At 44.0% G+C, this 26,825-nt stretch overlaps 1 protein-coding gene across 1 annotated transcript; it reads left to right on the plus strand.

Annotated features, from left to right (window-relative positions):
- Positions 1 to 87: 87 nt before the first annotated feature.
- On the plus strand, positions 88 to 26,825 carry LOC136655583 (melanopsin-like). Its single transcript, XM_066632153.1, has 9 exons — positions 88 to 215; positions 4,903 to 5,036; positions 11,278 to 11,481; positions 15,161 to 15,332; positions 17,789 to 17,947; positions 19,667 to 19,774; positions 21,589 to 21,760; positions 24,952 to 25,101; positions 26,433 to 26,825. The coding sequence occupies exons 1-9, from the start codon at positions 88 to 90 to the stop codon at positions 26,823 to 26,825; spliced, it is 1,620 nt and encodes a 539-aa protein (XP_066488250.1).

Below are 26,825 nucleotides of genomic sequence, written 5' to 3' on the forward strand. Positions count from 1 at the left end.
TGCGCTTTAATCACTCTCTTCAGTGGAAGCACATTGGTTGTGGTAACATTTTATTTTTCTGTGCTGTTTTACTTCCAGACACAGAATATGGGAACTCAGCACCGAACCAAAGTGGATGTTCCTGATCATGTTCTTTATACTGTAGGCTCCTGTGTCTTGGTAATTGGCTCCATTGGAATTACAGGAAACCTCCTAGTCCTTTATGCATTTTGCAGGTATAGTTTCCTCAGCTGGGTAGTAAAGTTGCAAGATGTTTTTATTTTGGAGGAATTAAACTATAACTTGAGAGAACGTTGAGTCAGTATATTCCTGATTTCACCTCTCTGAGTGATGAGATCAGGAGCAGTTCTCTGTCTGTCAGACTTAGGGCACAATCCTAACCAGGTCTACTCAAAAGTAAGTTCTATTTTGTTCAATGGGACTTACTCTCAGGAAAGTGTTGTTAGGATTGCAGCCTTACTTAAGTAGATGTGGCTGGTCTTATGACCGTAATAAAGATTTACTACTACTACTTAATTTACTATGAGAAAATTAAGGGTGCAATCCTAACCAACTTTCCAGCACCAAGGTAAGGGCAATGCAACTCTGAGGTAAAGGAACAAACACTGCTTTACCCTGAGGAGACCTCCATGACTGCCCCCCCCAAATGCAGGATGTAGCACATGCCCCACTGGCACAGCTATGCCAGTGCTGGAAAGTTGGTTAGGATTGTGCCCTATGTCAACAAATACTGCGCTTGGGAGTTAATCTAAGGAGGAAGTACAGGTGGAGCCACTTTATCTGTGGATTCAGGACCTGCAGTTTTACCTCACCGAACCCACGGATCTCCCTACCTACTGTCCTCTGAACGTGACCGGAGATGTGCTCCAGTTGCATTCTGAGGCCCTTCTAGGGCTGGGGAGGCCTCTCGTGTGTGGCCCCCCCTACTGTATGGAGGCCCTCTAAGGCTTCTGGAAGGCTGAAAATCAGAAGTGCCAAAAACCAAAAGTGCTGATTTTCAACCTTCTGGTGAGGATCAGGGAGGCCACGCACGGTCTCCCCAGCCCACAGAAGGGCCTCGGAAAACAATTGGAGCACATCTTTGTTCATGTTTGGAGGACAGCAGGTAGGAAGATCTGTAAATTTTGGTATGTATGGAGGCTCTTGGAACAGATTCCCCATGGATACCAAGGAGAGAACAGTGGCAGGCAAATGCAAAGCGAAAACATAGGGCCAGCTTCACTGACTCGGATCTCATTTGGAAGCATTTATAGCCTGGTCAGGAGGAACCATGAGTTAGATGGACTCAGCAGAGCAAGACTGCTCCTTTTCTTTCACCTATCAGAAGGAGCATCAGTACAGAAACCAGGCCAGTGATTTGAATCCAACTTTGAATTTACAAGATTGATAAGTGTTCAGGTTTGTAAATACAGTCAGATTTCTCAGTTTTCAAAGGCAGTCATCCTAATTATTCTCATCTGGAACTCTCATTTAACCCACAGCTACACCTGCCATCACTTCCACACTGAAGTAAATTATGGCAGAGAATACAGGGTAAATCCATGCCCTTGGAATTTTAACCCTTCAGTTACTAAGTAAAGCCTGTTCTTATATTTATATTAGGCATATAAAATGGCCTTTTCAGCCACACTAGACGATGTTCCAAAACCACCTTTCAGAGCGCGATACCATAGTCTTTCGAGACTGAAGGTTGCCAACAACAGAATAAAATGGGAGCTTTGTAGTCTGAAGAACTACTTCAGGTCCAGGGATGAGTTCTTATTTGGGGTTCATTTTGATTGGTTCAATGGAAGTTAACAGTTCTGTACACAAAAAGGTCATTGAGTTTGAAAGAAAGTCACATTGAAAGTAGCGGTTTTATTGCTTCTTAGAAAACATATTTAGAATCATGGTGTCAGAATAATGTGACTTCTTTTCATTTTGTGCTACCTGGAGCTGTTATAATAAGTGCTCTCATGAGTTTTCCACTTGCATGAGTAGTGAAATGTTATAGAAAAAAAGTATGATCACAATTCAGAATCTGTCTGATTTTACAAAGCTTCCCTCTAATTCCATGCAGTAGGCCAGCATTTGTTTCTTGCCTACATACTCTAGTACAGGGCAAGGTCGTTAGAATATAGATGAACAATAATTTATTCAGTTCAATACACATAAGTGTACTACCACAAGTCCTGCCACTCCATCTCCTTGTGGGGAGATAACTAACTGCTATCTATTCCCCCTTTAGATTGCCTGCTCACAATCCCAGTCTTGCCATCACCTATCCATTAGGAGTCAAAGCAGTGTAATTGCACTGACTTCTCCAAGCAAACAGTCCTTTAAGAGTGACTTGATATTCCCAGGTGAAGGGATTGCTGCCAGCATCTCTGAGTCAAACAGCCTCAAACCCCCCCCCCCAAGCATTTGCTTATCTGAGGGTGCACACCAATTCCTGTCGTGAATCCTCTACCTACACAAATCCTGCCAGTTACAACCACTGTGGCGAGTAATGCCAAAAAAGCCCCTCACAAATGGACAATTGTGTGAAGAACAAAACATTTGCACGACTCCCAAATAGCACATTCCCATGAATATCTAGGCAGGAGTAAGTCCCACTCTGTTCAATGCAGCCTACTCCCAGGAAAGTACGTATAGCATTGCAGCCTAAGCCAGCAAATCTCACACTGATCAGGGATCTCCAAACATTTTAGTACAAGAGCCACATTGTATATTTTCCACATTCTCCTCTGACACTGCTGTGTCACATCCACTGAAAGTTTGGCTGCTGTCACATCACAACATCTAGTATAATTCTTTTCAGTCCTTTGCAGCTCTTGTTTTCCTGTTTTCTTGGATTCACATGTAAGGCTTCCTGAAAATTGGTAGCCTGGTGTGAAAACATCACTGGAAACTTCTTTGAGGATCTAAAATGGTCATGAAGCTTTTGAACACCCAATCCTATCCAACTTTCCAGTATGTGTGCAGCTGTAGTGGAGCCCTAAGGTAAAGGAACAAGTGTTCTTATACCTTGAGACGGTCTCTGTGACTGCCCCTCCAATACAGGATGCAGCTCATGTCTAATTGGCATGACTGCACTGGCTTTGGAAAGTTGGATAGGACTGGGGCCCTGAGTCAGTACAGTCCTATAGCCTGCCTCTGTATATTGTGGAGCCTGTAATTCTTTGAACCAAGTCAAAATGATATCCAAAGGATATTGCATATTACAAATATCTTTTAGCATAGAGAAAAAGGTCAACTTGAGTTTGGGATTTGATAGAATCTTGGTTTTCAAAAGTACTCATTGAACCAAATACTTCAGTTTCCAACTTGTTTATAGATGGATTGCCTTTTAGACATAAAAGAGTTTAGAAGATTCTCTGCTTTGATATTCTGATGAACTTTCTGTGAATGTTGCCAGAAGTGGCTTGGAGTTTTAGGTGATCTGAAATCTCTGCATAATTCCACATGAATCACTGAACACAAGTCAGATAATAATGACTTTTTGGCATGCTAAACAAAGACAGGTTTGACCTACTAACCCAAAGAGTTAATACTAGATTTCAGACTTTCATTTATCTTCTGAACCAATTGGTTTTGCTGGCTACACAGCATCTGTAAACATGAAATAGTAGTATATCATGCCAGGAATTGATAAGCTGTCACTCGGAATTTGCCCAAGCTACCTTGGAATGTGTGTGTGTGTGGGGGGGGGATTAATGTTATGGAACAGATTTATAATACATTGTAATACCCTGATAAATCTCAGTGGCATCACTAGGGGAGTACGGGTGGGGGATGCGCACAGTGGGAGGTGATACCACTACTGACCAAAATTTTTTAAATCTTGGTATTTTTGAATAATACCATCATGTTATATATCAATCGATGTGTAATTTCATGCAGAATGCAATGAAACAAACCATGTTGAAATATCTCTATTCTATCAAAAGTTATAGCAAAAAAACAGCAGGGTAGGGCAATGATACATCATCATACCCACCACCAAGGGCGTTGCCCCAGCCACTGCATGAGAGGAGGTCCATCATAGAGGTGACATGTTGGCTTCCCACAAAAGGGGATGCAAACTCTAGTGACGAACTTTTTCCATTACCAGCAGCAAAAAGTAATTTCCCCAAATAGCTATGCAGAGAGCTTGACTAGAAAACAAGATGACAATTAACCAAATCATACATTTTTAAAAAAAATTATTCTCAGGGGAGGAGACTGTCCTTGTCCTTTTGGTTTTCAGTAATAGGAACATGAGACACTACACAGAGCTATTTATCTATGAAAGTGTATCTGCGCTGGTTTCTGTGCCCTTCTCCCCAGCTAAAGGGACTCACGGCCCATCCTATTGAAAAGAAGCACAGGCTGAACATGTGTTCCATCAGCACTTCTGTTACAAAAGCACCATAAGGCACTTTATTGCAGTGCAGGGAGCCCACATGCAGGGAGCAGAAAGGCTAGAGCAGCTCTGTAGGTGGTGTGAGTGCAAGGAAGGGAAGAAGGGGGTTGGAACACTGTGAAAAGAGAGGATAGGATCCAGCGTACACCGTCACCACCAGATCTACCCCCTCCTGCATTCTCCCCACCCCTAGTCCTCCCCATCCAGTTTCTCCAGTTCCCCACCAACCTCCCACCCCTCCAAGCCCTCTCACCCACTCACTGCACTGACTTACCAGCTGCAGAGGTCATTGCAAGGTTACTGGCACATGGACATGGCCACTTGCCACTTGTGGTGGTGACCTGGCTGCAAAATTGGCATGCCACTAGTATGGCATTGGCATTTAGCAGTATACTGCTAAATATAGCTTGGAGAGTTGAGTCTATTTTATAAGCTGAATTTTAACAAAAGAGAACCTAACTGGACATTCTTTCTCTCTTTCCTCCCCTCCCCAACACCTTTCTACACTGATGGTTAAGCAACAAGAGACTGAGGACACCACCAAACTTTTTTATAATGAATTTAGCAGTAAGTGATTTCCTGATGTCTGCAACACAGGCTCCAGTCTGCTTCCTCAACAGCATGCACAGGGAATGGATACTTGGAGACATAGGTATTTTCTCAACACTCTTGCACCTTGTCCTCTCCTTATTGCCTGGAAATTGTCTTGAGCATAGTGTTATCTTTTGTGCCATGACAAGGTTGTTGGAACTTGTTGGTTGACAATATCAATAAATAGGTTCTGGGCAGAATTGCTAAACACTATACCTTCCTATCAGAAAGTTCAGATCCTTCCTTCCTTCCTTCTGCTTTTTTTCTGAATGAAAGAAAACCGATTTCCAGCATTAGGAGTAATGTACTGCTCACATAGTATAAGGAGTTGGACAAATGTCAAGTGACTGTGTAACATATGTATCTGTTTTTGATGTTTCTGGTGTAACATCCAAAAAGAGAACCTGTTTATCTCCTTCAGATGAACTCTTCATACATCTTTGGCTGCCTGCTTTGGATATTAGAAATCATGGATTTCTCTCCTGTTTTTCACTAATTTTATACAGTCAGAGTTGGAAGGGAGCTTCAAAGTCACCTAGTCCGTTCTGTATCTGTGTCTTTGAGTTTTTTTGTTTTTTTCCCTGTTTAATAGTGGGTCCATGCAAATAAAGGAAGGTATAGAGATAACAGCTCAACACATTTATTTCATATTCAGAATAGAACCTGGCAATAAAAACACACGGCAAACACCCCTGGCTTTATACCCCTTAGCTCCACCCAAATTCCCCATGATTGGTTCTGTTGAAACACTAAACTAGAGGGCCAATCTGAAGGTAGGATTTCGATCCACCACCCGATTTGCCAGCCATAAGTCTGGGCCAATCGGTTATGCAGGATTTAGATCCTGCATAACTTGCATACATAACAATTCCTAAGTACAAAACCTTGGATTTATCTCTGTTGAACTTCATTTTGTTAGTTTCAGCCCAGTATTTGATTCTGCGGAGTCTTCCTGAATGCTTGCACTGTCTTTTGTGCTGTTGGTTATTCCTCCCAGTTTAGTGTCATCTGCAAATTTTCTAAGGATTTCCTTTATCTCCTTACCTAAGTCATTGATAAAGAGGTTGAAAAGAACTGGGTGATTGCAATCCTGACCTCTGCCTGGAGCCAGGACATTTAAATGCCACCTTCCCAGGCTGAAAAATGGCACGTCCGATTTTCAGAGATAGTGATGTTTGTCGACCTTCTGAGGGCACAGCCTCCCTGGCCCCCAGTTGGTCTTCTGAGGCCAGAAATGACCTTTAAGGTCTTCCTGAGGCCTTAGAAGGCACATTGGGCCTGGGGGGCTGCATGTGGCCTCTCCAGAACTCTGAAGGTCTTGTTAGGTCCTTTAAAGGGGCCTTCGGTTTAAAAAAAATCCCAGGGGAAAGGGATTGCGGCGATGCCCCCTGGAACCCCACAGCGTTTGCCCCCACAATCCCCCCCCAGGTATGCCAGTGGAACTGGGACCAAGACAGAGCCCTTGTTGCTCCCATTCAAACTGTATTCCAGGTTGATGAGGAGTCATTGACAAGTACTATTTGTCTATGGTTGCCCAACAGATTGTGATCTATCTAATGGTTGTATCATCCAACCCGTATTTACTAGCATGCTGATCAAAATATCATGGGGAACTTTGTCAAATGCTTTACTGAAATCAAGAAAATTACATCTGCAGCATTCCTACCAACCATTAAGCTAATAACCTGTTCAAAAACAGAGATGAGACTTGTCTGACAAGATTTATTTTTGACAAACCATTGTTGGCTTTTAGTACTCAGTGTACTGGTATCAATATGTATAGAGACTGTTTTATAATTTGTTTTAATATCTCTTCTGGTATTAGTCAGACTGGTCCCAGGTCTCCTTTTTTTCCCTTTTTAAAGATTCAAATGTTATCCTATCTTCAGTCTTCTGGCACCTTCCTTGTCTTCCATGATTTCTCTAAGATCAGGAACCTCCAGACTGGCACATGGTCTTCCCTGTTCCAGTACCCAGTTTTTGCACCATGTAATGGTGTGGTGGGGTCTTCTGTCCGGGTGCTGCACAGCTGTTGCAAAGCCTCACTGTTAACGGTACACAGCACCCAGTTTTTGTGCCATGTAATGGCAGAGAGTCACATCAGAGAGCCTCTTCTGCTGGTGGTCACCCCAGATGGCATCGTGCCCCGATTTCCTGGGGAAGCAGCTGCCTCGTGTGAGGCTCTGCCATTACATGATGCAAAAACTGGGTGCTGCATGCCAGAATGGTAAGACTTCACCACCACTGTTCAGTGCCTAGACAGAAGATTCCACCACACTGGATCTGGCCCATGGGCTGGAGTTTGAAGGCCCATGCTCAGAGGTGCCCAAACCCTGGCCCGGGGGCCACTTGCAGCTCTCGGGGACTCCCAATGTGGCCCATGGGGAGCCCCCAGTCTCCAATGAGCCTCTGGCCCTCTGGAGACTTACTGGAGCCCCAGCATGAGGGTGACTGTTCAACCTCATGCATGAGCTGTGGGATGAGGGCTCCCTCCACTGCTTGCTGTTTGATGTGAGTGATGCAAGCAGCGAAGGAAAGGCTGGCCATGCTTTGTGCTTGAGCTATTACAAGACCTTCATTCATTCAAATAAGTTCCATCTCTAAAATATTCATTTATGTAAATTTATATAAACTTATTCAAATTTGAAATGTAAATTAATTTTTTTTTCCTGGCCCCCTACACAGTGTCAGAGAGACGATGTGGCCCTCCTGCCTAAAAGTCTGGACACTCCTGCTCTAAAATAATTGAAAGAAGTTCTGAGAGTACATCAGCAGGTTCTTCTAGTGCTCTAGGATGCAGTTCATAAGCTCTGCCTGACTTGATTTCATTCTGAACATTTCTGACCTCCTTATTGCTGAGGCAGCCTTCTGCCCCTTGCCTTTTTAAAAAATTTTGGCACTGTTAGAGAAGGATTACATGACATTCCAGGCAAGCATTATGTGGATTCCCTGTGTTCATGCCTAGAGTTCTAAGAAACAAAGGGTTCAGGTGGACCCTTCTGATGAGTTAGCAAATACCCAGTAAATGGGCATTCAAATCTACCCGGCTAGATAAAGGGGTAGGATGGGATGCCCAAGTGGTCCTAACTTACATAATGAAATGACTGTGACATCCACAATACTAGGTTTCAAATAGCACAATAATATGCATGTCTACTCACAAGTAAGACCGATTTGAGTTTAGTGAGACTTACTTCCAGGCAAATGTGTATAGCAGTGGTTCTTGAACTTTTCCAGCTCGCACCTCCCCTGATCCTTGTAGCCATTGGCCACGGCTCCCCATTATAACACCTCACCTCAGTTACCCCCAAAATGGGGGTGAAGGTGTTATAATTATACACTAGAAACAAAAAAACAGCTGCCAGCACTCTGAGGCTGCAATCCTAACCACACTTACCTGAGAGTAAGCCCCATTGAACAAAATAGGACTTACTTCTGAGTAGACCTGGTTAGGATTGTGCCCTGGGTTTGTTAGCAGCACACCTGGAGGGTTTTGGAAAGGGAGGGGGGGAAGTGATGAATTTTCTGGGGGAGGGGAAGACTTTGTTTTGTGTGCATCTGCTAATTGCAAACTGATGCAAACTGAGACCTAGAGACTGTTTGGCTGGAATCCTAACCCCACTTTCCTGGGAGTAAATCCCATTGAACACAATAGGACTTACTTCTGAGTAGACCTAGCTAGGATTGTGCCTTTTGTCTTACAATAGCAGCCAACAGAGTAACCCCCCCCCCCCAAAGGAGGCAGGAGGAAAAAGGGGATGGTTGAAAAGAAATGGGGATTTTTATGTTTAATCAATTTTTGGAGACAAAGCCATCAAGAGTGCCTTTTTTTCTTTTTTGAAGGGGGAGGAAAAAGAGAAAGGTGAAGATCCTGGGTTAAGCTGACACAGACCCCCAAGCCTATGTAGGTCTTCTCAGAAGTAAGCCCCATTTGAGTCAATGGGGCTTACTCCCAGGAAAGTGTGGAAAGGATTGCAGCCACATACAGCCAGATTACAACTACCCCAAAGTAGATGGGGGCTGCTCACACACATACACCTAGCATGCAGATGCCACCCCTGTTTCTTCCAGGCAAGATGGAGGGATGCAGGCTGGGGCATTTGGACACCCCCCACTAAGAGCAGACTGGCTCCCTCCTTTGCTGAGCTGCAAACTCTACCCTCCCAGTTTGAAGCCTCTTCTCCTCTCCTCCAGCCTTGACCAATCCCAGGATGCCCAGGGCAAGAGGCACACTGGGAAATGTAGTCCTTGGGGGGGGAGTTGCACATGGAGAGAGCTCCATGATGAGATGCGGCACCTCTGCCTGCCCAGCCAGCCTTCTCTCCCACCTCCTCCCACCATGTTTCACAGCCCTCCCAGTCTCACGCTGCCCCACCCACCTCATTCACAGCTGCAGAAAAGCAGCAAGTCAGCAGGCAGCACGTGGAGCAGAGCAGCCCAGCCCCTGGAGGCTAGCCACGTCTCACCAGGGAGGCAGGATGCACAGATTGAATACCTCAGGTGTATAGGATTGTAGCAACAGGGATGCTCATAGATGTTACCTCTCAGTGATGTATTGTGCTTGTGCATTAACAAAACATTCAACCACTCCTTGTAGGAGTGCAGGGCCCCTCCTCTCAAACAGTGCGAGTAGCCAAGGATAGGAAAGTATCCAGCAATTTGCATCAAGGGTTTTGATTTAGTGTTTTTACATTTTGTGTCCACTTTTTGCCAATCACTCATCTTGGTCACTTTTTCATATCTGATATGAGTCTTGCTTTTTAATCCTCACAGTTCCTTCCCTTTTGATTTGTTTTATTTGTTCAGTTCGTTAATAAAATATCTTCTATTTTACCTGTCTATCCATTTATTGTGGAGAGTGTGGGTTGTCACGCTTCCCAAGGTGCCCAGTTCTTACTACTTCTTTTTTTGGTTTTTATGTAAGTGGGAATTATCTTGATCTGGGGACACCTTTTCGGATCAGATGAAGAGGTTTTCCAAGGTGGCCTCTCTCTGTCTGCCTTGGTGATGGTAGCGGAGACCTACCAAATACCCTGAAGTACCACCTACTGGAACAGAGAAGGGGGAGACTAAGGGCAAGAGAACTCTCACTACCTGTTTTGTCCCATTTTGTGCCCATGCATCTCTGCCACTGCAAATGTGCAAAACCTTGAGGAGAAATTCCTTTGTTAGTCTCCATCGATCCTGAATTTGAGACCAGTTTGGGGCCTTTCAGTTTTGAAGATTCTGTCAGTGGTTAGAAAACTCCCTGGGCCCATGTAGAGATCCTTAAGCATTGCCACATACTGATTCATCATGCATATGCTGGGTGTGTAATCAAGTAAGGCATACTGTTTAGCAGTACATAAAGTAATTTTGTCAGATTGACTCTATGACCAACCCTGTAAAAGCTAAATAAACCAAATTAACTTATCATTTGTTTTTTCCGATGTGTCCTAAGCTAAAAGTATGTGAAAATATATACCCTTTTAAGAAAGTTTGCAGTCTCCTGTGCATTTTAGATCAAATTATATCAGTGACCAGTCTTTTGGATCTGCTACTTATCTTTACCGGTTTTAAAACAATAATAGAATACCAGTCTCAATACTTCAGTATTCCTGAAAGATCGAAGTTGAGATTTAGGATTTTTTTTCTTTATCATGAATCATAAATGCATGGTTTTAGAACAATTAAGGTCATTTCACTAGGCAGCATTCCAGGAAAATAAGTATAATTGTATTGGATTTTCTTTGAGGCAGTTTTCCATTATTGGAATGTGCTGAGTTGCAGTCAGTTGCGGGATATGGAACTCTTTGCTGTTTAAATGTTTATCAAATTTTTACACTGCCCTTCCACCAAGGAGCTCAGGGTGGTGTATGTGGTTCCTTCCCTCCTTTTGTCCTCACAACAACCCTGTGAGGTAGGTTAGGCTGAGAGATATTGACTGGCCCAAGGTCACCGAGGAAGCTTCATGGCTAAGGTGGATCTTCCAGGTCTAAGTTCAATTCTCAAACCACTACATCACCCTGGCTCTATATATCCATTTAGTTCTATTTGTTCTTTTAAATGCACTACAAGGATGCTATAAACTGGCTGGGTGAGTTCACTCAAAGTGGTTAGACACCACCTCTTTGGGCAAAAGGACTCCAACTGCACAGTGAAGTATAAGGCACAAAAAACGGACTGCATGGTCGAGTGCCCTTTCAGAATAATATTGAAACAAGCCCCTGCCACATCAGGTTATGTAAATATATGTATAGGTGTGTGTGTGTGTGTGTGTGTGTGTGTTTTTACACTGAATATCATCCCATTTTCTGCTTTAGGTTGTAACTTGTACGCTTTTTGTGGGGCACTCTTTGGAATAACGTCGATGATGACTTTACTAGCTATTTCAGTTGATCGCTACTGTGTGATTACCAAACCTCTGCAGTCCATGAAGAGGACTTCAAAGAAACGCACGTGCCTGATCATTCTCTTTGTCTGGCTATACTCACTAGGATGGAGTGTGTGCCCACTCTTTGGGTGGAGTAAGTTTTTTCGCTCTTTCGCTACCCCCATTGCCCCAACATGCTATGTGCTGCATTCAGGGTTCTCCCTAAAAATTGGTGCCACTGCACAGAGCCCTCCCAAGGTTTACAGCAGCCTTTTTTTTATGTCACAGTCCATAATCCATAGGAATAGTACACAATACAAAAGAAAAAGTTACCATAAAACACTTCAATATGCTTTGCAACATTAATTTTGCTTCTTCTTCCAATAAGGGCGCAATCCTAACCAACTTTCCAAGCACTGACTTAGCCACAATGCAGCCCCCAAGGTAAGGCAACAGACATGCCCTTAGCTTGAGGAGGCCCCCTTGACTACCTCCCCACTGCAGGATACAGTGCACACCACATTGGCCCAGTGCACATTGGCACCAGCATATGTCAGTGCTGGAAAGTTGGTTAGGATTGCTCCCTAACTGTATAACACACTGCCCATGTCACAAAGTCACATGACATTGCGACATCACTTCTGGGCTGTCCCTGAAGAAGCGAGCACTTGCTACTATGGCTTCATGTCCCCCCCATTCCTTTTTCTGTGACAGTTTCAAGGGGAAGCCGCCAGCATCCAGAAGTGACTGCCTTGCATCGCTTGTGGTGCAAGGTAGTCACTTCCAGGTTCTCCCCAGAGGTTCTCCCCACTGTCTGCAGTGGCTTTGTGCCCCCCCACCCCATTCTTTCTCCTCTGGAGGCTCCTGTTTGAAAGAGAAGGAATGGGGGGGATTGCAAAGCCACCAGCACATCCTCTGAAACTAGGGCAGAGCCTAAGAGGCAGTCATGTGCCCCCCTCTTGCTTTAGCGCCCAGGGTAGGTGCCCCTCAGGCTCTGCCCTAGTTATACCTCTGTATTAGATGTTGTATAATCTTATTTCTTATTCTTGTTCTTATTTTACAGAAGCAGATAGATAGCAGATGAGACCCAAAGGGTCGCCAGCTGAATGGGATTTTAGCCAAGGTCTTCTGGGTAGCTTTTTGTGGAATTAAACCTCACAGTTTTATATAAATCAGATGTTAAAATTGCTTCTGCTCTGTAGCTTTCTGACAATAAGTGTTAATAGAACTTGGTCTGATGACTTATGATTTCATTTAGAGCAGGTACCCCTTCTAGAGAAACATTGAAAAAACATTGAGTGAGCACAGCTTGAGCTATTGCACCATGCAGATAAGCTTTGTCAAGAAAAGTTAGCAAATTTGATTCATGAAAAGGTTGCTGTCCTTGACTCTACTAGTTGCCAGTATAGTTTCTCTTCCCTCCAAGAAGAATTCAGCATGAACAAATGAAGAATTAAAAGGCTGCTAATGGAAGATTGACAGTTTTCTGATGACTAGAGCATATTTACAGCTCAATCCTTTACCCAGCTATGCTATAGCATGCAGCGCATGCCATAAAGGCATGTACCGCATGCTATGGTGGTGGGGCAACCTGAAGGCAACTAAGGCTCAAATTCTAACAAACTTTCCAGCACTGGCATAAGGTGTGTTAATGGGACGTGTGCTGCATCCTGCAGTTGGGTGGCACTCAGGGAGGTGTCCTCAAAGTAAGGGAATGTTTATTCCCTTGCCTTGGAGCTGCATTGTCCTTATGCTGGTGCTGAAAAGTAGGTTAGGATTGCGCCCTAAGAGGTAGTAAACAACATTTTTACTTCCCTCCACATAAGCACTCAGGCTGCCTATGGGTCTCCTAAGGCATACAGCAGCCATTTTGGTGGCATATATCTGGAAAAAGAAAAGGAGCAGAGAGGTTTTTTAAAAGAGGGGTAAGATACAGTGTGTGTGACTGCTTCCAGATCCACTCCCTCCCTGGTTCTCCTCTTCTCCTGGTTCTCCAGATCCACTCCTCCCAACACATCCTGTTCCTCCCTCTGCCCACCCACAGCCTTCCCCTGCTCCAACTTACCAGCACCAGGGGTTCCAGGAGATACACTACTGTGTGACCAGCAGCAGCCTGGTAGAGTGTTTCAGTATGTTGCATTTCGCAATGCCGTAAGCAGTAGCATTGCTAGGGGGTGTGGGCCACACTGGGTGACATGCAAAGGGGGGGGTGACATCACTAGTGACCAAAATCACGGTTTCTAGGAATAATATCATAATGTTATATACCATTTGATCTATAATTTACAACAGAATGCAATTAAAAAACCAGAGTGAAATACTTTCATTCTGTCAGAAGTTATGACCAAACAACTAGAAAACAAAAATACGACTGTCTCATGTAACAAAAAAAGTACATTTCCTTAATTCAAAATGGACCAGTGAGATTGATCATTTGAACAGTCAATGAGATTTTATTATGACATAGCATGGAACCAATAAGATGTTAGTAAGGTGACACCCTCAGGGGGGGTGATACCACTAGTTACCAAAATTGCTAAAATAATGTTTTGTAGGAATAGTACCATCATGTTATATATCAATCGATGCATAATTTCATGCAGAATGCAATGAAACAAACCACATTGAAACATCTGTGTTTTATCAAAAGGTATAGCAAAAAAACCAGCAGGAGTGGGGCAATGGTACATCACCACGCCCACCACGTGGGTCATTTTCTCGCCCACTGCATGGGAGGAGGTCCATGATGGGGGTGACATGCTGGCCTCCTGTACCAGATGATGCAAACCCTGTTGACACCCCTGGCCATAAATCAGGCTGTAGTTCTATACACAGTTAGTTGGAAGTAAGTCCAATTGAACACAATGGGACTTACTTCTGAGTACCTGCATATAGGATTCTGCTATATGGCTGCAGTTCCTGGCCTAGTTCTTCCTGAACTGGTAAACCTCTGGATGTACTTCTTCAGATTGCTGGTGAGAGCTCATGTGATTTAATGTTTTTTCCATATTAAAAATAAGTATATCTTGGCACAGAGGAGACTAGATATTGGGAAGAAGAATTATAACAACAACAACAACAACAACAAAACAACAACTTTATACCCCGCCCTTCTCCCCAAAGGGACACAAGGTCCTCATTTCCCAATGCCTGCTTGTCAAAGTTCAATTTTTTTTGTATGTGTATGAAGGACCATTCTGTTGAGCCCCCACCTACAGTGTGGAGTGGTATAGCTGACAAGCATCGAGCCATTTCCATGAGAATTAAGTCCTTGTAACACTTCCTAGCAACTTTACTTTTGAATAACAATGTGTAAGATGAGGCTGCTGTACACTGTAGCAAAAGATAGATGTAAGTCCAGTTGTGACTGACAAAGTGGGCTCTGGTCCACAATAAGTTATAATCTTAAGTTATATCTACAGATTAACGGTGTAGTTCTATGTATATACTGTAACTCAGAAGTCAAATTCAATGGGCCTTATTCCTTGTTAAGCATGTACAGCAGGCCCTTGGTAGCCATGGGGAAATCCATTCCAGGACACACACTCCCAAGGATACTGAATTGCACAGATAATGAAATCCACTTGGAGGAGGGTGCAGCACCACAATTACTTACTCCCTGGTGGTCACGCGCAGCCTCCAGGCCTCCTCAGAAGCCTCCCAGACACTACTCTGAGGCCCTCAGGCCACGGGCTCAGCATCCACAGATATTCAAATCTACGGATGCTGAGACCATGTATAAGGAGGACCCACTGTATAGGATAGTAGTCTTCTACATCTGCCTCCCCGATATAGTACCTTGTGTCACATATGTGTATTTTCACTCTTCTTAGGTTCCTACATACCTGAGGGTTTAATGATATCCTGTACATGGGACTATGTAACGTATTCTCCAGGAAACCGAAGTTATACCATGCTGTTATGTTGCTGTGTCTTCTTCATCCCTCTACTCATAATTTTCCATTGCTATCTATTTATGTTTCTTGCCATAAGAAGTACTGGCAGGTAAGCAAACCACTGAAAATTTATTCCTTTTTAATGTTCTTTTAACTCAGGCATATGCTACCAGCTGTGGATATGTTCACAGTATTGTCCACAATTGTTCTGCTGTTTTCTTCAGTGTTATCACAATAATAAATTTCACATTGCTTGTGACTTCAGTCCAAAACTTGTTTGATAAACTGTTTTTAATTGTTTTATATTGTACACCGCTTTGAGCTTTTAGAAAAGCTGCCCATAAATCTTTTAAGATGACTCAAGTTATAAGCATCAAATATATACTTTTTGAGTGTGTTTGTTTAAAAATACAATTTTTGTGCAGATCGTCTTTTGCAAACACTTCTGTCTCCAGGAGTAGCTGCTATGTGGGTGACTCGCCACATAGCAAGGGAGACGCTTTTCCAGGACTGCTGCCTCCTGGTCTCTTTTCAACTCTTCATCCTCCTTCCCCAGTCTGCACCTTTTTGGAAGGGCAAAGCCTGAGCTACCACATACCTGAACCTTAATTCCTTCCTGTGGAATTTGGCAAGGCAGAGCAATGTCTATGGCAGGGCAGTACTTCACACACATGCAGAATAATCTGCAAGGCTCAGTATCACCTATCATATTGTGAAGTGGCACCAGTGGTACATGTACCAATGGTTGAAAAGTCCTATAGATCAGGGGTCTCCAAACTTTTTGGCCAAAGGTTTTTTGGAGTGTCTGGCATCAAATGTCTGGCACAGTTTTGAGGGCCGGAAAAAAAATTTATTTATAAAATTTATATAAATAAATTAGAGATGGAACTTAGATGAGTGAATAAATGAATGAATGGGCTCATTCATTCAACCTTTCCAGCCCTCAGAACACCCTCCAGATGCAACCAGAGCATAGTTCCAGTCATGCTCGGCAAAGTGGGCCAGGGGCTTTCAGGGGACAAGAGGCTGGCCGCAGGCCAGATAGAGTCTTGCCATGGACCGCATCTGGCCCCCGGGTCGGGGTTTGGAGACCCCTGCTATAGATATACTATTTTTCATTGTTACTCCTTGTCCTTCCCTTGATTCATTAGACATTTTTTGGCTCTTTCAGAAAGATTAGAAAGAGAATTCAGTGCCCTTTCAGTATTTTTTTTTTAAACTTCTAAGAGTTGGTCTGGTAATTTCATGTTTTGGCCCAAGAAAATGTAGACTCAGAATAGATTAGGTGATATTTTCCATTGAACCGTGTTCTATAGAAAATGGAAAAATTCAAGCTTCATAGAACTAGGTTGAAAAGTTGCAGATAATTTAGAATTTTTTGTTCTACATATAGTTTTGTTATGTGTGACATGCAATTAGATAATGACCTTCCATGGTGAAGGTCATGGTGCGCAAGATGTCCCCACATTGGGTATCAGGGTATAGTCTGAAGGCAGATGCACTTGTTGAATCTGAGCAGGGATAGGTCATTGCCTGCATTGATGAGCACATGGAAAACCCATGCTTCTTGCTTGAAATTCCATGATGGAAGAAAGATGAGATGTGAATGTAGTAAAGAAATAAATAAAAGCATTGGAAACTTTCATTATCTGTTTGTGAGAGGCCTGTCGTACGGAAGAAGGGACACATTTGTTCTCAGCTGCCTCTGAAAGTAGAACTACATGTAATGGGTAAAAAATGGAGGAGAAGAGATTCCAATTGGACATCAGGAAAAAATTCCTGATGGTCAGGGCAGTTTGGCAGTGGAACAGAATGCCGAGGGAGGTGGTGGACTCTTCCTCACTGAAGATCTTCAAGCAGAGGCTCAACAAGCACATGCTGGAGAAGGATTTCTTGCTACAGGCAGGAGGTTGAACTAGATGACCTTGTAGTTCCCTTTCAGCTCTATGATTCTGTGAGGTGCAAAGTTTTACCCTGGGCATGACAGATAACAGGGAGTGCAAGTAAGTTGACCATTCTCTCTGCATTTCATGCAGATACACAAACACATATTTATATAACATTCAAAGGTAGTACCAGTATGAGCTACCTCATAGGGAAGGATATGATATGAAGTTGAATTTTGATTTAGGATAGGAGATAGGGTAGGGAAGAATTCTAAATAAAATATGTATGTATCAAAGCATGTACACATTCAGACTCCTTCACTCACTCAAAGGAAAAGATTTCAGAGTGTCCTGAAACTGTAGTCCATGGTATCTTTTCTAGTAATATCAGCAGTAGCGCAACCACAGGGGGCGGTGGCATGGTAAATATTGCTGGTGCTGCAATGTGCTGTAAAAACAGCCTCTCCCATGCACCATCAGAGCCATTCCGGGCAGTGATAGCATTGTATTGCCATCACTGCCCAGAATGGCTCTGGCAGTGGGGGGGAGGGGTTGCTTACACAGCACATTGCGACTTACCATGCTGCCCCTCCCTCCCTGTAACTGCTCTACTGAATATCAGTCACACTGCTCCAAGGAAATTTTACTCATTGCAACACCTTCTGTTTTTCTTTCATAGGAATGTTCAGAAGTTGGGATCAACTTATGGACGGAAATCTTCAGTCTCACAGTCCATAAAGAGTGAATGGAAGCTGGCCAAGATTGCCTTTGTGGCCATTGTGGTGTTTGTTGTGTCCTGGTCTCCATATGCTTGTGTTACTCTGATTGCTTGGGCAGGGTAAGTGTCAAACCGCCAGTGAAGCAACTCAGTCAAGAGAAATAAAGTTGATGAGATGGGAAAAACTAGCTAGCTGAAACCTTCTATTCCTTTGAGAGATGTAACATTTTTCTCTCTTGCTTGCTGTGTGAAAAGAAGTGTTACTGTAATAAACGCTGTCATCTATAAACAGTAACATCTTAAAATAAACAGCAAGTTAGTGGTGAATTTTTTCCCCCTGGGATATTCTTGTGAAGAGAATAGAATCTCATTCACTATTCTGTTCCTCATTTCAGATGAATAATGCACGAGTATGTTTAATGTTCGCTGTCTATTTTCTTAGAATGGTTTTCCCACTGCATTCACATTTGAGGTAACCATTTCAAAACCAAAATATTATGAACAAGTGCACAATGTCTTAACAGCTTTTATTTGACACCTGCCACATCACAAAGATTATATGTAGCCTAGGATAATTCAAGGTACCTACAGTGCATATGTTAGCTGAAGAACATTAGCTGGTGTGAGCTCTCCAATCTGGCCCTTGATAGTGAATGTTCTCCATCTATGGAGTAATTGGTCTGTAGTCATACATACTGAAATTTACTCTTAAGAAAATATACTAACAACCCAATCCTATTGGGCTCCCTACCAGTGGAATGAGTGTTCCACCAGCTGCCGCAAACCAGCCATAAAGTGCACCCCAGCTGCATTGGCTGCCAGACTGCCGGCAGAAAGGCTGGAGCCTTTCTGCACATGGGCTGGCAGATCCCAGAGGACCCACTGAGGCATGAGGACCCACGTAAGATGGCATGGAAGGTGATAAGGGGTGGGGGAGAGTGGAATGGGGAGGTGATGGCATGGGGGTGGGTGGATTGGACCCAGGAGAGGGCGGATGCAGCAGCAGCATTGGCTGCTGAATCCTAATCCTCTTCCCAGGCCTGATCCACGTGCCCGGATCAACATGGACTTGCACCAGCGATATTGCTGGCTCAGGTCCCATAAAGGCTTCTGGGGCTTACCCTGGGGCAAAAGGACAAATATCCCTTACCCCAGGAAGACATCCAGCAGCCAAAACGTCCCCTGCAGCGTACAGTAAAGGCCCCACTACTTCCATTGCATTGCCAGGTGAGGAGTTAGAATTGGGCCGTAAGTCCCCAGTCCTATTGGGGCCTTGCACTGCCGGCAGCACAAGATCCTTCACAGCAGGGTGAAAGCGGGGCCACTGTCATGCGCTTTCAGACCACTGCCGCAAATGGCGGTGGACATGGCAGTGGCTCTGGGATGCTCTGCGGCCAACAGTAATTTCGTGGTGGGGTGGACTGTGGGTGGGGAGGGGGAGTAATGGGGGAGGAACCAGAGGTTGTGTCAGGGAGAGAAGGGATAGATCCAGCAGCAGTTGCTCATGCTAGATCTTACCCCCATTTTTCTGCCCACACCACCGCCTGGCTGTCCTTGGACTTGTGACAGCTAAGTGAAAAATACTTTTACTTACCTCCTGTAAAGGGGGGGAGGCTATCCATTTGCCTCCCCCTCATAGAATGCAGTGTGTCCTCCATTGTAATGGCTGCATGCTATAACATGGCAGGGGATAAGATTGGGCAGCTGTTTGATTTTTTCCCCAGATGTTTCTGTCAAAGCATTACACCCCATGATCAACCAGAAAATATCTGAAATAATTTGTGATTAGTTAATGAAAAGTTATAAATGTTGTTTTCTGGTTCTTTGTCTTATTTCTAGCCATAGCAGTGTTTTAAATCCATATTCTAAATCTGTGCCAGCTGTTATTGCCAAAGCATCTGCCATCTACAATCCCATAATCTATGCAATCATTCATCCAAGATACAGGTACATTAAATGAACGCTTGTGATTGTAATTCGATACAAATATATGTGTTAATGAATTTACTGTTGGATAACAATGACAACATTGTCACTTAAATAAATGCAATATTACTTTTCTCTCACATTTGATTAATATATTCATATCATTTTAGCTCAAGCTAAAATTCTGCAGAATACTCTTTAAATCAGAATAATGTGGGCAGATCATACCCAGGCCGGGGGTGGGGGCAGGATTGACGGTGTTGGCACGTACCAAATCCCAAGGCCCTTCCCAGACTCGATCCAGCTGCACCGAACAATGTGGACTTGTGCCAGTGATATTGCTGGTGCAGGTTCACGTTGATCTATTGCTGTGACATACTCCGGGGCAAGGGGACAGATGTCCCCTTACCCCAAGGAGACCTTTAGTAGCGAAAAATCTCCTGCAGGATGCAACATAGTCTGCACCATCCTGGGATTTAGGTTGGATTGGGTTGAGTCACACAGGACTCAAGAGCACTTATCTCTATTTTGGACTGTGGCCAGTGCACTTTAATGTTATAAATCTCCTTGGCTTTTCTTAAAGGATAGTTATATATAAGCTTTAGATATGTGATGCCACCACTAGATGGCAGCATAAACCATCACTGTGATTTTAGTTAATGGAGGAAGAATCACATGTGATTTTGTCTCTGAAGATTCCTGGTGAGGAATAAACATATATTATATGTAAACAGTGTAACATATTATACTGTTACAATTTCAGTTACAATTTCTTGAATTTGGGGAAAAAATATTTACAGCAGAATCCTCTACTCCATACGCATCAGCTGGAGGAATTTAAGATCCCCATTTAATCCCCTTGCGCTAGTAAAACCTGACAGTATACCTTTAGCAAAGAACTGCAGCACTGCAACACCAGCATTGTGTTAGCAGGGCATAACAAGCAAGACCACTTGCATAGTAAGACCACTGGATCCAGCTGCCCACACCTTTGCAGGAAGAGTCAGGAGTTATATTCTTACAACATACACAATGGTTTAGTATGCATTTCAGACCCATATCTATTTCATTCTGTTTAGGCATCATTTTATTGCTTTGCTTTTAATATTTCATTTGTGAAAGCTTGACACACACACACACACACACACACACACACACACACACACACACACACACACCAGATGTTTAAAACTGGGTTTATATTGATTGATTTGGGGTACAGTCTGATTGCTGTGTATTTCTTGTCCCATGTTTCAATTTTTTAAAAAGAGCCCACTGTAATGTTAAATAAGCGTTTTGTCCTTGCAGGTTCAGGGCACAGTCCTGACTAACTTTGCAGCACCGAGGTAAGACCAATGCAACTCCGAGGTAAGGGAACAAATATTGCCTTACCTTGAGGAGACCTCCGTGACTGCCCCCCCAACCACAGGATGCAGCACATGCCTCAATGGCACAGCTATGCCAGTGCTGGAAGGTTGGTTAGGATTTGCCTTTAGGGCGCAATCCTAGCCCCTTACATCAGTGCTTTCCAGCACTGACATAAGGGCAATGCCGCTCTGAGGTAAGGGAACAAACATCCCCTTACTTTGAGGAGGCTTCTGTGAGTGCCACCCAACTGCAGGATGCAACACATGTCCCATTGGCACTGCTATGCCAGTGCTGGAAAGCACTGACCTAAGGGGTTAGGATTGCACCCTCAGTCTCTTTTATTGCTTCCTTTCCACATGGCTGCAGGTTTAGTGCTGAATTGCCCCCCAATTTGTTTGTTTTTCTCCTGCTATTTACTATAGCTCGGTTTTGTACTTAAATCTTTTTGTTTTTCTGTTGACTTTCAGGAGAACCATTCGAAGTGCTGTTCCTTGCTTGAGATTTTTAATACGGATATCAAAAAGTGACCTTTCAACAACTTCTATGAGTGAGTCATCATTCAGGACATCCATGAGCCGTCACTCTTTTGCTTCACGGAACAAGAGCAGTTGCGTTTCTTCCATTTCTGCTGCAGAGACCGTAAGTCCTGATGCCATGCAGGTGTTTGTGATCATCTCCAGGGACACAACCCACAGGATCACAACCCTTTATTTCAGATTGATTTGGTCTGAAGAGCAGCCCAGTCCCATACAGGTCTATTTTAGCCCATTTTGTTCAGCCTACTCCTAGGAAAGTGTGCATAGGATTGTAGCCAAACACATGTATGGACCTCAGGCCAGCTAAGGGTAGTTGTGACTATGTGACTTATTTGTTCTATTTCTAACTGTGGCTAACCAAGTCTCTCTGAGAAGTTCACAGACTGACACTGGCATCACTGGGGGGGGGGTGCGGGCCGCACCAGGTGATGCGCGTGGGGGGTTGATGCACCCTGGGGAGAGGATGCGCTAACATCGTGGGGTTAGGAGCTACTGTGTCATGCCATACACCATTGGATGCGGAATGGCCAGTGGAGCGCAATGCAAAAAACAGAATTGAAATAACTCCTTTCATTCAAAAGTTTATGGCCAAAAAACCGGAAGGAAAAAATCCATGGAGCCCTATGGAAAGTGAGCCTATCACGCATTTACTCATGAGTAGGCATACTTGCCATAGTCCGTCAGAAAGGGCAGGCTGAGAGGAATCCAACAACACCAGAATGGTCCAGATTCAGTGAATGCAGCCCCCCAAAAACACCCGAGAAGCTCCACCCTCCCAGCTGCGAGTCTGAGCCCAAAAGGAAGCCACGTGGCCGTGTTTACTAGAGTAGGCGGACTTGCCTTAGTCGAGGCAGGCTGAGAGGCTCCAAGACTCTGGGAGGGCTGAAGAGCTCACAGATTCTTTTGGGGGGGTTATTATTGCAGGCAGACTACAGAGTAAGCTCCATTGACCACTATGGGACTTACTTCAGAGTAGACATGCATAGGATTGGGCTCACAGTCTGCAATCCTACCCACACTTTCCTGAGAGTAAGCCCCATTGACCACAGTAGGACTTACTTCAGAGTAGACATGCATAGGATTGGGCTCATAGGCTGCAACCTACTCACACTTTCCTGAGAGTCAGCCCCATTGACCACAATAGGACTTACTTCAGAGTAGATTCACTTGGTGGAACAGGACTGGCTCCCCCTTATTTAATTATTTTATTTTAATTTAATTATTTATAATTATTTGTTTTGCTTGATGATGTCACTTCTGGCCATGACATCACCTCCAACGGGTCCTGGACAGATTGTCATTCTAAAAAGTGGGTCCCAGTGCTAAAAGTTTGACAACTGCTGCAATAAGGTGTTAGTAAGTTGACAAGGGGTGTGTGTGTGTGTGTGTGTGTGAGAGAGAGAGAGAGAGAGAGAGAGAGAGAGATGCTACAAGTTTTCAAAATCACTAAAATCAGAATTTGGAGGAATAAGACCATCATGTTATATATCAGTCCATGCGTAATTTCATGCAGAATGCAATGAAACAAACCACACTGAAATATCTGTGTTCTAACAAAAGGTACAGCCAAAAAACCGGTGGGGGTGGGGCGATGGTTCATCACCACGCCCACCTGGGGTGTTGCCCCGCCCACTATATGGGGTGACACACAGGCCTCCCACACCGGGTGACACAAATCCTAGTGACGCCACTGCAGACTGAGCATAAAATCAGTGGCCCTCCCCTCTCATAAGACTCCACAATTCCATATTCAGAGCTCTGGTGCCTTTGAACATGGTGGCTCCATGTAGCTGTTGAGGCTAATTGCTACTGATAGATCTTTCCTCCATGATTTTGTCTAAGCTTTGTGCATATAAATGTTTCAAACCCAGCACTCTGCCCTTGGGACTGCACTTCCTTCTGTTTGCTGAAAACCCAAATCCAGGAGCTTGCGCTGTGAGAGTACTGGGTCATTCAAGAAGAGGATTGAAAAATGCAGCTTAAACTAAACTTTGCTTCTCACTTTAGGGAACTGACTCAGCTTGCAAAGCTAGCTATCTTTAGGGACCTGCTCCATTCAGCACAGTGTGCTGGATTGAGAAAGTTTCCCTAAGTTTAGTCAGCTCTTACAATATAGCTTTACAGTGGCATAAATCACAGTGACAAGCTGATCTCAGAGCAAATTAGGCATTTGTCTTTTGGCTGTTCTTCTAGAGCCAGATGGTACCTCAGTGATCTAGTACAGTCAGTGCACTTATTTTTCTTGTTTACCCTTGAGTGCATACTGACATAGATGCTAGTGCAACTTTCTCTCCTATGGAGCAAGCTCTGATTCTCCTCTACCGTTACTTCTTTAAAGCCATATTGTACAACACATGCCGTTGCTTCAGTAATCTGTAATGGTGTTTACGGAAGTTTAATAATTGATTTTTAAAAAACCTTTACATCTAGAAAGCAGAAACATCCACAAACATTTATTTAACGACTAACAGCCCATTCCTATTGGGCACTAACGCTGGTGGAACTAGTGTTCAGCCAGCTGCAACTGTCTTATAGCAGTCGCAAAACAGCCTCTGGCAGCATGCGAAGCCATGTGCTGCTGGAGCACCCAGTGGCTGCCCAGCCCCAAATGAGGCCAGCTGCCCAGGTAGATGGCCCCTCCCCTTCTGGCTCTCGCATCAGCCCAAGATCTCTTGGGCTGGCCTTCAGTTCAGCCAGGCAGTGTGGCGTGGCAGTGTTTCCAAGTCACTCTGGCTGTTGGCCCCGGCAGTGAGGCGCCACTTGCTCGCCAAGACTTCCCAGTCTGGACCTACCAACCAGCCCCACACTGCTCCCTGTAGCTGCTGTCCTGGGGCTGGAGCGTCAGCAGGCCCCCACGATTTGGCTCTGGCCCTGCTGTGGGTGTTCTAGTCCCAAGCAGCCGGCGGGGGGGGGGCACCCAGGTGAGTTGTGCCATGGCTGGTTGCCCCACTACAGGAACAAATATTTCCTTACCCAGAGAAGACCTCTGGGACTGTCGCCCCACAGAGTACAGCACAAGCCATTTTGGTGTGGCTCTATCAACTGGGAAGGGAGAAGTATAGGATTGGGCTGCAAGATATGTAACTATTTATTTGATTTAAACAAACATTTACACAGATTTAAAGAATGGAATTTTGCAACAAAATCTCACCATGATGTGACAGATCTCTTTCATGTTTCCCTAGTTCATGGCACTTGTGCAAAAGCATGTTTTTATACCACTGAATAAAAGGCAAAATGTTTGCCTCTTGATTGTTCCCTTTAATAAATGGTTCTGTCTCAATTTCTTCTTAGAGCTGGAATGATATGGAACTTGACCCTGTGAAGCCGGTGCATAAGAAACTTCAACCACACCAAGGCAACTCACTTTCCGTAACACCAGAAGAAGAAAAGAGTAAATTACTTCTGAATGCCCACCGCTGCAATGTAGCAACTGATGAAAAGGTTAAAACAACAACAATTTTAAATGCTCTATTATACATTTTCAGTGGTAGATACAACCTGGAATCCTTATATACATATGACTACCCCACTTCTCACTCATTATAGCTTCCTATGTAGAAATTAGTTCAACTAATCTATGTCACTTTGGTTTTTTCTTCTTGAAGAACAAAACAAACATCTAATCTAAAAGTCAGGTGCTGCCTCATATAGCTTAGGCCAGGGGTCTCCAAACTATCACCTGGGGGCCACATCTGGCCCACCACAATAATTTATCTGGCCTGCTGCCACCTCTCATTTCTCAGTTAAAGCATGGTATTCTCTTTTGTTCTGAATCCGATCATGCTGATTACAAAAAAGATCCAAGTAAAACTTATTCATTCATTTAAATTTCATTCATTCATTTGTAAAACTGATTTTGTATCAGCCCATGAAAATGTGTAAAATATATGATGTGGCGCTCGTACTGAAGGGCTTAGAGACCCCTGGTTGAGGCTGTAAGGTCTGAGAACCAAATCATTTTCCCTCCATGTTTTGTGTTTTAATTTTCACCATTTCCATTCTTTCTTACTGATGCTACTGTGTCCCAGTAGTTTTCTTACCTCCATCTCTTTCAAATTTCACTTTGGAAATTGATATAAACTGGTGGGACCCACATTTTAAAAAAATGTCTTATCTTTGAGGGGGAAGATGAAAATGAAACTCCTGTTTCTCACTGAGAGTGGGAGACTCTGGCAGCTGCCACTTTTGTGAAACTGAAGATGGTGAGTACAGAGTGCATCTCTTGTGATGCAAAGATGAACTGCTGGCCAATGGGCCACAGTTCAGTGTCATTGTCAGAAGGCTTCCTTTCTGTACACAGAACCTTCAGACAATGACCTGGTGGTCTGTGTGTTTAGTATGAATGACACTTGCTCATTGTTAATTCATGGCTCTTTGTGGTCCTGAAGGCCATAATCTGGAAGTTCCTAGCTAAATAGATTTTGTGAAAGCAACTGGTAGGTCAGTAGTGCAGCTAAAGCAGGGTTACAGCTCTATGTTTTCCAAGCGCCTGAACACTCTGTGCAAGTAAGTTCCTCCTCCCCTTCGGAGCCATTCTGGGCTGCTAGAGATGCCTCCATTTGCTCTAGCCACCCAGAATGGCTCCGAGGGGGGGGGGAGATGCTGTTTGCATGGCACATTCAGGGACTTGCAAAACGTAGCACTGCGACCCCCCTGCCCTAGCTACGCTACTGTGGTAGGTAAACAGTTTGCAGAGCAGTGCATGATTGCTGCTATTATTTCACATGGATAAGATCGAGAATGGAAGGTTTTTTTTCTTTTCTTTCCTGCAGGTTGCACTGTCGTCCCTCAGTCTAGAGGAACCGCTTGGGAGATCTCCAGGAGAGAACCCCCCGGAATTGCTGCTTGTAAGCAGTTATCTGAGAACAGCTTCTCTTCCATTTGGCTTAAACAGTAGCAGCACAGGGGAAAGCACAGATACTTCTCAAGCAGAGGAAAACCAAATAAATGGAGGCCTGAACTCCTTCATAAACCCTACCCTTCCACAAATCATTATCATTCCTACCTCAGAGACCACCCTCTCTGAAACACAAGCTGAACAAGAAAATGGACAAGGGGGAAATAGTGGTTTATTATTCACTCAAGAAAAGAATCACTTGTTGGACACTGGAAGCCTTAGGTCCTCCACTGACTTCCTTGAAACAATTGAGAAGCTTCTCTCATAA

This window comes from Tiliqua scincoides, chromosome 6, assembly GCF_035046505.1.
Source record: "Tiliqua scincoides isolate rTilSci1 chromosome 6, rTilSci1.hap2, whole genome shotgun sequence".
Taxonomy (NCBI): Eukaryota; Metazoa; Chordata; class Lepidosauria; order Squamata; family Scincidae; genus Tiliqua; species Tiliqua scincoides.